General features: G+C 42.5%; 1 protein-coding gene across 1 annotated transcript; it reads left to right on the plus strand.

The window, feature by feature from the left end:
• The first annotated feature begins 63 nt into the window (after window positions 1–63).
• On the plus strand, window positions 64–13,313 carry LOC307149899 (uncharacterized protein). Its single transcript, XM_079856507.1, has 6 exons — window positions 64–345; window positions 1,516–1,575; window positions 1,651–1,733; window positions 7,048–7,215; window positions 11,037–11,263; window positions 12,673–13,313. The coding sequence occupies exons 1-6, from the start codon at window positions 279–281 to the stop codon at window positions 12,821–12,823; spliced, it is 756 nt and encodes a 251-aa protein (XP_079712633.1). The 5' UTR covers window positions 64–278; the 3' UTR covers window positions 12,824–13,313.
• Window positions 13,314–14,852: the final 1,539 nt, after the last annotated feature.

A 14,852-nucleotide genomic window follows, 5' to 3' on the forward strand; every position in this document is an offset into this window, starting at 1 on the left:
ATTGAACCAATCAGCGCGCGGGAATCGGAAGCCCCGCCCACGCGGTAGCAGTGCGCGGGCTTTGGTGAATGAATGAGAGCTGAGCGCGCGCACGCCATAACTTTATTCTGTTGTTTATCCATGTTTATTGATTAATTTCACGAATGTTATTTAGTCCTTTTTATTTCCTTAGTTTCCTCAGTAGTTTATGGCGCGATACTGAAGGCTGTTTTAGCTTTGCACTGAAAAACTGAGAGATTATCGGGCGATTCGTGCAGGAAGAAAAGAAAGAGTCTAAAATGGCAGATGAAGCTGATCAGAGATCAGTGTTAGTGGAGATCCCAGAACCACAGGCCAAAGTCACAGGTGAGAACATCATCATCATCATCATCATCATAAAAATCAGTTAAGACTCAAAATATGATCCAGTCAGAGACAGTATACTGTAACTTACAGTGAGTCTGTTACTGTAATCTCTCATATCACACATGATTGATGAGTATTTTTCACATCATGATGTTTGATGGCTTGCTTATAGTCATGGATTTTAATACACTTTTGTAAGATGCAAAAACAATAGAAGATTCTGGAGTTCATAAATGTTCCTCAGATATTTCTTCAGCTCGAGTCACCCTTTATGAGTCCGAGAAGTAATTGTTCTCCTAAAATCCTCATCCAGTCTTTACAAACAACAACAATGTGGAGAATATGAATATGAAGCTTCTGCCTTTATGTCCTTTAAGAGGATGATGATGATGATGATGATGAAGGTCTTTCATGTTCAGCTTTAGTGGTTTAAGTTTAGAAAAAAACAATCTATATTTAATGAATTCATTAATAAATGCTTTTGATTTCAAATAAAGTAATGCTTTAAATAATAATATAATAAATCATTTGATTTAAAAATATAAAATGTTAATTAATTGACTTAAAAAAACTCAAAAATAAATTAAAGGTAATAACAGCAAAGTACTATAGTTAGTACAAAAAACTTAATGTAATGTAACAAAAATCTAATAATATTTTATATATATTTCTAATATAAATATTTTTATACTATAAATTGTGTGTTTGTACATGAAAATATAAGCTGTGTGTTATTTGACTCATTGAAAATAAACACCCATTGGTCATTGAAAATCCCACGGCATTCCCCGTAAAGAGTAGAGGTGTAACCCGGTGTCCCGGCCCTTCCCAGTCAGAGCCTCCGAATAATCCCATCACTGAACTGGCTCCATCACTCTCTCTCCTCTCCACTGTAGCTGGTGTGTGTGTGTGTGTGTGTGTGTGTGGTGAGCGCACTGGCGCTGTTGTACTGTGGCTGCCGTCACATCATCCCACTGGTGGTGTTGAGGAGAGATCCCCTGATATGATTGTAAAGCGCTTTGGGTGTACAGTAGTAGATATGAAAGCGCTATATGAATGCCTCATTCTATTCTATTCTATTCTATTCTATTCGGGTCCCTGTTGATCATATTTGTGGATGTAAAACATGTAAAACCGGTTGAACTGATGCAGAATCTCCTGATCCTGCAGAACGCCTGAGAAGATCCTACATGGATATCCTGTGTTCCCGTCTGACTGTCACACACACCTGTGAGTTAGTGTGTGTGTGTGTGTGTGTGTGTGTGTGTGTGTGTGTGTGGTGACTCTCTTCCCTCTCTCCCACAGGTTCCCGGCGGCTCCGGAGTGAAGAGCGTCACGCGTGTAACGAGTCCAAACATCTGATGGACACGCTTCTGCTCGCCGAACAGGTGACAAACACACACACACACACACACACACACACACACACACACACACACACACACACACACACACACACTACACACTACACACAACACGCTACACACAACATGCTACACGCTACGCACAACACGCTACACACAACACGCTACACACAACACGCTCCACACAACACGCTACACACAACACGTTACATACAACACGCTACACACAACACGCTACACACAACACAGTACACGCTACACTCAACACGCTACACACAACACAGTACACGCTACACTCAACACGCTACACTCAACACGCTACACGCTACGCACAACACGCTCCACACAACACGCTCCACACAACACGTTACATACAACACGCTACACACAACACGTTACATACAACACGCTACACACAACACGTTACATACAACACGCTACACACAACACGCTACAAACAACACAGTACACACTACACACAACACGCTACACACAACATGCTACACGCTACGCACAACACGCTCCACACAACACGCTACACACAACACGCTACACACAACACGTTACATACAACACGCTACACACAACACGTTACATACAACACGCTACACACAACACGCTACACACAACACGCTACACACAACACAGTACACGCTACACACAACACGCTACACACAACACGCTACACACAACACAGTACACGCTACACTCAACACGCTACGCGCAACACGTTACACACAACACAGTACACGCTACACTCAACACGCTACGCGCAACACGTTACGCACAACACGTTACGCTCAACACGCTACACTCAACACGCTACACTCAACACGCTACGCACAACACGCTCCACACAACACGCTACACACAACACGCTCCACACAACACGCTACACACAACACGTTACATACAACACGCTACACACAACACGTTACATACAACACGCTACACACAACACGCTACACACAACACAGTACACGCTACACTCAACACACTACACGCTACACTCAACACGCTACACTCAACACGCTACGCACAACACGCTACACACAACACGCTACACACTACACACTACACGCTACACTCAACACGCTACACTCAACACGCTACACTCATCACGCTACGCACAACACGCTACACACAACACGCTACACACTACACACTACATGCTACACTCAACACGCTACACACTACACGCTACACTCAACACGCTACACTCAACACGCTACGCACAACACGTTACGCACAACACGCTACGCACAACACGCTACACTCAACACGCTACACACAACACGTTACGCACAACACGCTACACTCAACACGCTACACTCAACACGCTACACACAACATGCTACACGCTACGCACAACACGCTACACACAACACGCTCCACACAACACGCTCCACACAACACGCTCCACACAACACATTACACACAACACGTTACATACAACACGCTACACACAACACGCTACACACAACACGCTACACACAACACAGTACACGCTACACTCAACACGCTACACTCAACACGCTACACGCTACGCACAACACGCTACACACAACACGCTACACACAACACGTTACATACAACACGCTACACACAACACGTTACATACAACACGCTACACACAACACGTTACATACAACACACTACACACAACACGCTACAAACAACACAGTACACACTACACACAACACGCTACACACAACATGCTACACGCTCCGCACAACACGCTCCACACAACACGCTCCACACAACACGCTCCACACAACACGCTACACACAACACGTTACATACAACACGCTACACACAACACGTTACATACAACACGCTACACACAACACGCTACACACAACACGCTACACACAACACAGTACACGCTACACACAACACGCTACACACAACACAGTACACGCTACACTCAACACGCTACGCGCAACACGTTATGCACAACACGCTACACACAACACGCTACACACAACACGCTACACACAACACGCTACACTCAACACGCTACGCACAACACGCTACACACAACACGCTACACTCAACACGCTACACTCAACACGCTACGCACAACACATTACGCACAACACGCTACGCACAACACGCTACACTCAACACGCTACACACAACACGCTACGCACAACACGTTACGCACAACACGCTACACTCAACACGCTAAACTCAACACGCTACGCACAACACGCTACACACAACACGTTACATACAACACGCTACACACAACACAGTACACACAACACGTTACATACAACACGCTACACACAACACGTTACACTCAACACGCTACACACAACACTCTACACACAACACGTTACGCACAACACGCTACACTCAACACTCTACACACAACACGTTACGCACAACACGCTACACTCAACACGCTACGCACAACACGTTACGCACAACACGCTACACACAACACGCTACACACAACACGCTACACACAACACAGTACACGCTACACACTACACACAACACGTTACGCACAACACGCTACACTCAACACGCTACGCACAACACGTTACGCAGAACACGCTACACACAACACGCTACACACAACACGCTACACAACACGCTACACACAACACGCTACACAACACGCTACACACAACACGCTACGCATAACACGCTACACTCAACACGCTACACACAACACGCTACACACTACACGCTACACACTACACGCTACACTCAACACGCTACACTCAACACGCTACGCACAACACGTTACGCACAACACGTTACGCACAACACGCTACACTCAACACGCTACACTCAACACGCTACACACAACACGTTACGCACAACACGCTACGCACAACACGCTACACTCAACACACTACACTCAACACGCTACGCACAACACGTTACGCCCAACACGCTACACACAACACGCTACTCAACACGCTACGCACTACACGTTACGCACAACACGCTACACTCAACACGCTACACACAACACGCTACACTCAACACGCTACACACAACACTCTACACACAACACGTTACGCACAACACGCTACACTCAACACTCTACACACAACACGTTACGCACAACACGCTACACTCAACACGCTACGCACAACACGTTACGCACAACACGCTACACACAACACGCTACACACAACACGCTACACACAACACAGTACACACAACACGCTACACACTACACGCTACACACAACACGTTACGCACAACACGCTACACTCAACACGCTACGCACAACACGTTACGCAGAACACGCTACACACAACACGCTACACACTACACGCTACGCACAACACGTTACATACAACACGCTACACACAACACGTTACACACTACACGCTACACTCAACACGCTACACTCAACACGCTACGCACAACACGTTACGCACAACACGTTACGCACAACACGCTACACTCAACACGCTACACTCAACACGCTACACACAACACGTTACGCACAACACGCTACGCACAACACGCTACACTCAACACACTACACTCAACACGCTACGCACAACACGTTACGCCCAACACGCTAAACACAACACGCTACACTCAACACGCTACGCACTACACGTTACGCACAACACGCTACACTCAACACGCTACACACAACACGCTACACTCAACACGCTACACACAACACGCTACACACAACACGCTACACACAACACGTTACGCACAACACGCTACACACAACACGCTACACTCAACACGTTACGCACACGCTGGCGGCTGCAGTGAGAGGAGGAGTGGAAACACAGATCACTGAACTTCTCTCTTCTCGCGGTGGATCTGACACCTGTGAGATCAAAGATGGCGGGACTCACGCTCGTGCACAGTGTTGCTAATAAACTAGATGTAATTTATGTTCTGTTGCTTTTATATGAAAATAAATATAATGAACAAGACACCCAAATACTTATTTAATTCCATTCTAAATACATGTTTATCAATCATTTTTACTTTAATACAGACATATGTGTTTTTGTTGTTATTGTTTTTTATAAAAATGACATTGCATAACCCATAGAGATCGCACTGTCAGAGAGTTTGGCAATACTAACACATACACATAAAACATGAGATCAGAGTTTTAAAATCAAACATTTTAAAAGAGAACAATACATCACGGTGGTTTAAACTAATGAGCATTAAGCTGTGTGGTTTCCCATCATGCTTTTGCTCAGCGCAGACGGTGGAGAGCAGCTGCGCGCGACTGCAGAATCCACACGGCCGGCTTGTGCTCGCGACACGCGTCAGCATGACATCAGAGCCAGGCGGACCGCACTCAGACACATTTCTAACCGGCATGATCACCGGTGATCGGCTCTGCGCAGATTCTGCTCATCTCAAACAAGCCTGATGTTGAAGAGTCTCAGTTTGATGATGTTGAGGAGTCTCAGTTTGATGATGTTGAAGAGTCTCAGTTTGATGATGTTGAGGAGTCTCAGTTTGATGATGTTGAAGAGTCTCAGTTTGATGATGTTGAAGAGTCTCAGGCCGTTTCTCAATATGCGTTCTTGTCTGTGCTTGTGTTCTTGTGGACTTGTGAAACGTCATCAGTCGCTGCCCAAATACTGTCCCAATACACAAGTTTGCATTTTGGCAAGAACGGTTAAAAATCTCGGAAGTGTTCTTGACACGCCCATTTTACCGAGGATGCATCGGTTGGTAACTTGTGTGAACTTGGCGGCAGAAATATCCCACCATTCATTTCGGCATTCGAGGAAAGAGAGGCAGGTCAATACAGCAAGTCGTTTTTCTACAATTTCGTACGCTATTTCATCACTAAATTCACTTCTGAGAACATTTGATGCGAGAAATCAACTGTGTAGATTTCAAATATTGCCATTTTTACGAAAATTTATGGTGAATCGAAAATGTGCTCAAACGTTTTCGGAAGTGAGAATCTCCATAAGCGTAGCTTTATTGTTATGAATATACATTACATTATAGCGTACAGTTGTAGAGTAATCCCTTGAGCTGAGGGTAGGCTTGGGTGATAAAGCCTGGCTGTTATCGTCAATATTCTCGTTATGTTTGGGCACTGCAGACGGCGTCAGTACAGGGCTATTATTGCGCAATACCAGCAAGAACACATCGTCTCAAACTGTCAGCGGCGTTCTGTGTGCTCGTCACCTCGTGAGTTCATTCTTCCAAGAACAACTAGCAAGAGCGTTCTCCCCAAGAACACAAGTCCGTTCTTTGCATTCTTGGTTTTGAGAAACACCCTCAGTTTGATGATGTTTAAGAGTCTCAGTTTGATGATGTTTAAGAGTCAGTTTGATGATGTTTAAGAGTCTCCTCATGCTCTCAGTCTGTTCAGATGGCGTCGGGCTCGCTGACCTCTGACCTCTCGCTGTTACTGCACGACCTGCACCAGAAGAAGACCAGCGTCTACAGATCCATCCCATATTCCCGCCTCGGATCCAACCGGGACGCCCACTGCTACAGGAAAGCTCGACCACACCTCATGGCATTCTGGGTAATAAAGCTCAGTTCATCCATCATCTGAGTCACATGATCACACTGAAGATTCTCACTGGCTACGCTTACATGCACAACTTTTGTTTCAATCAGACTGAATTCATTCCGATTAATGAATCCAAACGTAGTGTTTACATGAACGCTAAACGTGTGATCGGGTTGATGTGCGCGTTTACACTGGTACACTGGTTCTTTATTTGAGCAGACTTAATATTTATGCATTTCTGGTCATAATTTGGAGATAATGATGATATGAGCCGTTGTGCCGCTGCTAATATTGATCACACAGTAAAAATGCCCAAAGCCAGTGGTGTGTGGATGAGAGTCTGAAGCAGCGCTGGAGGACCGTCGTCCTGCTCCACTCCACACACACAGAAGAAGAGGATTATAGGAGACCGAGACACTCGTTTATACCACACTTTATTCAACAGGAGAACAGCTCGTTCAGTGCATCATACATCATTACGCTATTTCTACGTCATTACGCTATTTCTATGTCATTACGCTATTTCTACGTCATTACGTTATTTCTACATCATTACGCTATTTCTATACGTCATTACGCTATTTCTACGTCATTACGCTATTTCTACGTCATTACGCTATTTCTATACGTCATTACGCTTTTTCTACGTCATTACGCTATTTCTATACGTCATTACGCTATTTCTACGTCATTACGCTATTTCTATACGTCATTACGCTTTTTCTACGTCATTACGCTATTTCTATACGTCATTACGCTATTTCTACGTCATTACGCTATTTCTATACGTCATTACGCTTTTTCTACGACATTACGCTATTTCTATACGTCATTACGCTATTTCTACGTCATTACGCTATTTCTATACGTCATTACGCTTTTTCTACGTAATTACGCTATTTCTATACGTCATTACGCTACTTCTATACGTCATTACACTATTTCTACGTCATTACGCTATTTCTACATCATTACGCTATTTCTACGTCATTACGCTATTTCTACGTCATTACGCTATTTCTACATCATTTCGCTATTTCTACATCATTACGCTATTTCTACATCATTACGCTATTTCTATACGTCATTACGCTATTTCTACGTCATTACGCTTTTTCTACGTCATTACGCTATTTCTATACGTCATTACGCTACTTCTATACGTCATTACGCTATTTCTACGTCATTACGCTATTTCTACGTCATTACGCTATTTCTACATCATTACGCTATTTCTACATCATTACACTATTTCTACGTCATTACGCTATTTCTACGTCATTACGCTATTTCTACATCATTGCGCTATTTCTGTCATTACGCTATTTCTACGTCATTACGCTATTTCTACATCATTACGCTATTTCTACATCATTACACTATTTCTGTCATTACGCTATTTCTACATCATTACGCTATTTCTATGTCATTACGCTATTTCTACATCATTACGCTATTTCTACGTCATTACGCTATTTCTACATCATTACGCTATTTCTACATCATTACACTATTTCTACGTCATTACGCTATTTCTGCATCATTACGCTATTTCTACATCATTGCGCTATTTCTGTCATTACGCTATTTCTACGTCATTACGCTATTTCTACATCATTACGCTATTTCTACATCATTACACTATTTCTATGTCATTACGCTATTTCTACATCATTACGCTATTTCTGTAATTACGCTATTTCTACATTATTGCGCTATTTCTGTCATTACGCTATTTCTACATCATTACGCTATTTCTACATTATTACACTATTTCTATGTCATTACGCTATTTCTACATCATTACGCTATTTCTACGTCATTACGCTATTTCTACATCATTACGCTATTTCTACATCATTACACTATTTCTACGTCATTACGCTATTTCTACATCATTACGCTATTTCTACATCATTGCGCTATTTCTGTCATTACGCTATTTCTACGTCATTACGCTATTTCTACATCATTACGCTATTTCTACGTCATTACACTATTTCTATGTCATTACGCTATTTCTACATCATTACACTATTTCTATGTCATTACGCTATTTCTACATCATTACGCTATTTCTACGTCATTACGCTATTTCTACATCATTACACTATTTCTACGTCATTACGCTATTTCTACATCATTACACTATTTCTACGTCATTACGCTATTTCTACATCATTACGCTATTTCTACATCATTACGCTATTTCTACATCATTACACTATTTCTACATCATTACACTATTTCTACGTCATTACGCTATTTCTACATCATTACGCTATTTCTACATCATTACACTATTTCTACGTCATTACGCTATTTCTACATCATTACGCTATTTCTACATCATTGCGCTATTTCTGTCATTACGCTATTTCTACGTCATTACGCTATTTCTACATCATTACGCTATTTCTACATCATTACACTATTTCTATGTCATTACGCTATTTCTACATCATTACGCTATTTCTGTAATTACGCTATTTCTACATTATTGCGCTATTTCTGTCATTACGCTATTTCTACATCATTACGCTATTTCTACATTATTGCGCTATTTCTCTCATTACGCTATTTCTACGTCATTACGCTATTTCTACATCATTACGCTATTTCTATGTCATTACGCTATTTCTACATCATTACGCTATTTCTACATCATTACACTATTTCTGTAATTACGCTATTTCTACATCATTACGCTATTTCTGTAATTACGCTATTTCTGTCATTACGCTATTTCTACATCATTACGCTATTTCTACATTATTGCGCTATTTCTGTCATTACGCTATTTCTACGTCATTACGCTATTTCTACGTCATTACGCTATTTCTACATCATTACGCAATTTTTATGTCATTACGCTATTTCTACATCATTACGCTATTTCTACATCATTACACTATTTCTGTAATTACGCTATTTCTACATCATTACGCTATTTCTGTAATTACGCTATTTCTATGTCATTACGCTATTTCTACATCATTACGCTATTTCTACATCATTACACTATTTCTGTAATTACGCTATTTCTACATTATTACGCTATTTCTGTCATTACGCTATTTCTACGTCATTACGCTATTTCTACATCATTACGCTATTTCTATGTCATTACGCTATTTCTACATCATTACGCTATTTCTACGTCATTACGCTATTTCTATGTCATTACGCTATTTCTACATCATTACGCTATTTCTATGTCATTACGCTATTTCTACATCATTACGCTATTTCTACATCATTACGCTATTTCTGTAATTACGCTATTTCTACATCATTACGCTATTTCTGTAATTACGCTATTTCTACGTCATTACGCTATTTCTACATCATTACGCTATTTCTATGTCATTACGCTATTTCTACATCATTACGCTATTTCTATGTCATTACGCTATTTCTACATCATTACGCTATTTCTACATCATTACGCTATTTCTGTAATTACGCTATTTCTACATCATTACGCTATTTCTGTAATTACGCTATTTCTACGTCATTACGCTATTTCTGCATCATTACACTATTTCCAATTTCTAATATTATATGATATATGTGTTTCTGTCTGTTTCTGTATGATATATACATATAGTCTGACTAGAGTTGAAGTAGAAATATGTTTCATTTACTGTCATGCATTTGGTGATGCTTTTAAATTAGGTTTATTTGGTATCGTATCAGTTCATGCATTTCCTGGGAATCGAACCCGTGATTTGGTGTGGCTGTTTTTAATCTTTATCTGAGAGTCAGAATCACAGAATCGTTCACTCGATCAGAATCAGTGTGTTACGGTTCCTCTGTTCCTCTTTTCTCAGCGCGCGTGTGAGGAAGGAGGTCGTGTGTTCGAGCGTAGCGGCGAGTGGCAGAAGCTCCTGGAGTTCGTTCAGGCCGCGAGTCGTTTATCCGGCGAGCTTCCGCTGTGGGAGACGAGCGAACACAACTCACTACGAGAGCGATGCTACAACACGCTAGCAGCCTTTTGTACGACAGCGCTGAAGAAACACACACCCAACGCTAGTAGAGCCAGAGGACTACTGTGCAGGTTACACACACACATACACACTCACACACACACACACATACACACTCACACACACTCACATACACTCACCTAAAAGGATTATTAGGAACACCATACTAATACTGTGTTTGACCCCCTTTCGCCTTCAGAACTGCCTTAATTCTACGTGGCATTGATTCAACAAGGTGCTGAAAGCATTCTTTAGAAATGTTGGCCCATATTGATAGGATAGCATCTTGCAGTTGATGGAGATTTGTGGGATGCACATCCAGGGCACGAAGCTCCCGTTCCACCACATCCCAAAGATGCTCTATTGGGTTGAGATCTGGTGACTGTGGGGGCCATTTTAGTACAGTGAACTCATTGTCATGTTCAAGAAACCAATTTGAAATGATTCGAGCTTTGTGACATGGTGCATTATCCTGCTGGAAGTAGCCATCAGAGGATGGGTACATGGTGGTCATAAAGGGATGGACATGGTCAGAAACAATGCTCAGGTAGGCCGTGGCATTTAAACGATGCCCAATTGGCACTAAGGGGCCTAAAGTGTGCCAAGAAAACATCCCCCACACCATTACACCACCACCACCAGCCTGCACAGTGGTAACAAGGCATGATGGATCCATGTTCTCATTCTGTTTACGCCAAATTCTGACTCTACCATCTGAATGTCTCAACAGAAATCGAGACTCATCAGACCAGGCAACATTTTTCCAGTCTTCAACTGTCCAATTTTGGTGAGCTCGTGCAAATTGTAGCCTCTTTTTCCTATTTGTAGTGGAGATGAGTGGTACCCGGTGGGGTCTTCTGCTGTTGTAGCCCATCCGCCTCAAGGTTGTGCGTGTTGTGGCTTCACAAATGCTTTGCTGCATACCTCGGTTGTAACGAGTGGTTATTTCAGTCAAAGTTGCTCTTCTATCAGCTTGAATCAGTCGGCCCATTCTCCTCTGACCTCTAGCATCAACAAGGCATTTTCGCCCACAGGACTGCCGCATACTGGATGTTTTTCCCTTTTCACACCATTCTTTGTAAACCATAGAAATGGTTGTGCGTGAAAATCCCAGTAACTGAGCAGATTGTGAAATACTCAGACCGGCCCGTCTGGCACCAACAACCATGCCACGCTCAAAATTGCTTAAATCACCTTTCTTTCCCATTCTGACATTCAGTTTGGAGTTCAGGAGATTGTCTTGACCAGGACCACACCCCTAAATGCATTGAAGCAACTGCCATGTGATTGGTTGATTAGATAATTGCATTAATGAGAAATTGAACAGGTGTTCCTAATAATCCTTTAGGTGAGTGTATATACACACACACACATATACTCAGTCACACACACTCACTCACACACATACATATACACACTCTCTCTCTTACACACACACACACACACACACCCTCTGATCGCTCTTGTGTTTGTGTTGTAGGTTCAGAGCGGCTCCGGCGTCGAGGTATGAGATTGGCTCGTGTTTAGAGGAGCTCGAGAAGATCCTGCAGGAACATCAGAAAATCACACTGTCACACACACACAGATCCACCCGAGCATCTGAACGCTGGTCATGTGACCTGAGCATCTGAACGCTGGTCATGTGACCTGAGCATCTGAACGCTGGTCATGTGACCCGAGCATCTGAACGCTGGTCATGTGACCCGAGCATCTGAACGCTGGTCATGTGACCCGAGCATCTGAACGCTGGTCATGTGACCCGAGCATCTGAACACTGGTCATGTGACCCGGCCATGCCCCCCTCATAGGACCCACAATGCCTTGCAATGGCCAGAGTGTGACTGAACGATTACTTGAACTCTTGTGTGTGTTTGTGCTGAATTCTGCAGTTGTAAATATGTTTGTGTTTGTCTCGTCTCTCAGTGCTGCACTTTTAAATGTCCTGATCGTAATGAAGTCCATTTGTTCTCTATTAAAGCGGTCCTATAATGCCCCTTTTTACAAGATGTAAAATAAGTCTCTGATGTCCCCAGAGTGTGTGTGTGTGTGTGTGTGTGTGAAGTTTTTAGATCATTTTTATATAACATTAAAATGTTTTTATATAAACTTTTTGAGGATGAGCAAAAACACGCCCATTTTTGTGTGTCCCTTTAAATGCAAATGAGCCGCTGCTCCCGGCACAGGGGGCGGAGCTACAAGAGCTTCAACAGGACATTTCTGAACGGTTAGTTGATGAGTTTATGCAGCTGATGTGGAGTTATCTTCTAGTCATTGATTAGCATATTCTGTCATGATAATCTATAAATCGCTGGTGTGGGAACAGATGCTACAGAGTGACATGCTAGTGCATTTGTGTAACGTATTGAATTGCATGTGAAAAGACGGATGCGACAGCTTGAACTTGAACTCACAAATGTGCTCGACTACAACAACTCTTCCGCCTCTCAACATGGACTGTGTGTTCAGGGGGCGGGGTTATGTAAATTTTAGGGATAGTGATGTCACTAACCCGTGGAGAAGCTCATTGTAGTCTCTACCAGCCGTTTGTTGTAGTTCTTAAGAAGCGATTTCTGTAAAAGCAAATCTCTCCCTTTGCTCTGAACTTTGAGTCGTAACATTGCAGATGTTGTTTATGATCAAACAGCAACATTACACACTAACTAAAGCTAGAAAAGTCAAATCATCATCAACCAGCCCTTTAAATGAGTATTCTGTTTCTCTGATTGTGTTTGTGCTGTTGATGGTCTCAGACACACACACACACACACACACACACACACACACACACACACTCACTGCTGTTCTGAGATCAGTCACTCACACACACACACACACACACACACACACTCACTGCTGTTCTGAGATCTCACACACACACACACACACACACACTCAGTGCAGTTCTGAGATTAGTCATTCACACACACTCATAACAGCGTGAGAGGATCCTGCAGTTCTGAGATCACACACACACACACTCACTGTTCTGAGATCACACACACACACACACACACACTGCAGTTCTGAGATCACACACACACACACACTCACTGCAGTTCTGAGATCACACACACACACACACACACACACACTCACTGCAGTTCTGAGATCACACACTCACACACACACACACACACACTCACTGCAGTTCTGAGATCAGTCACACACACTCACTGCAGTTCTGAGATCAGTCACAGGGTGGCAGTCATCAGCTGATCATCTTTCTGTGTGTTAGGAAATATTACAGAAGCACTTTATTTTACAGTCCTGTTCCTCATACTGTGCACTTATTATAGTTATTACAATAACTGGGTAATAACTGAAGCTCCTCCTGACCTTCACCCTCGAGGCTCCTCATGTCACCAGTCCTCACTGCAGCTGCACACACACTGCAATACACACACACACACACACACACACACACACACACACACACACACTGCAATACACACACACACACACACACACTGCAATACACACACACACACACACACACACACACACTGCAATACAGTGCAAACAATATTTCTATAAACCAGTGTTATTTTAGTATCACTAAATACTATTATACATTTATTAAAATAATTAGCATTTTCTGTTTTCAGTTTTAGTTCTTTATAATGGAATCTCTAATGGAAATGTTTTGTATGGTTTTAGTTT

The sequence above is a fragment of the Squalius cephalus genome, assembly GCF_949319135.1.
Source record: "Squalius cephalus genome assembly, chromosome: 22".
Taxonomy (NCBI): Eukaryota; Metazoa; Chordata; class Actinopteri; order Cypriniformes; family Leuciscidae; genus Squalius; species Squalius cephalus.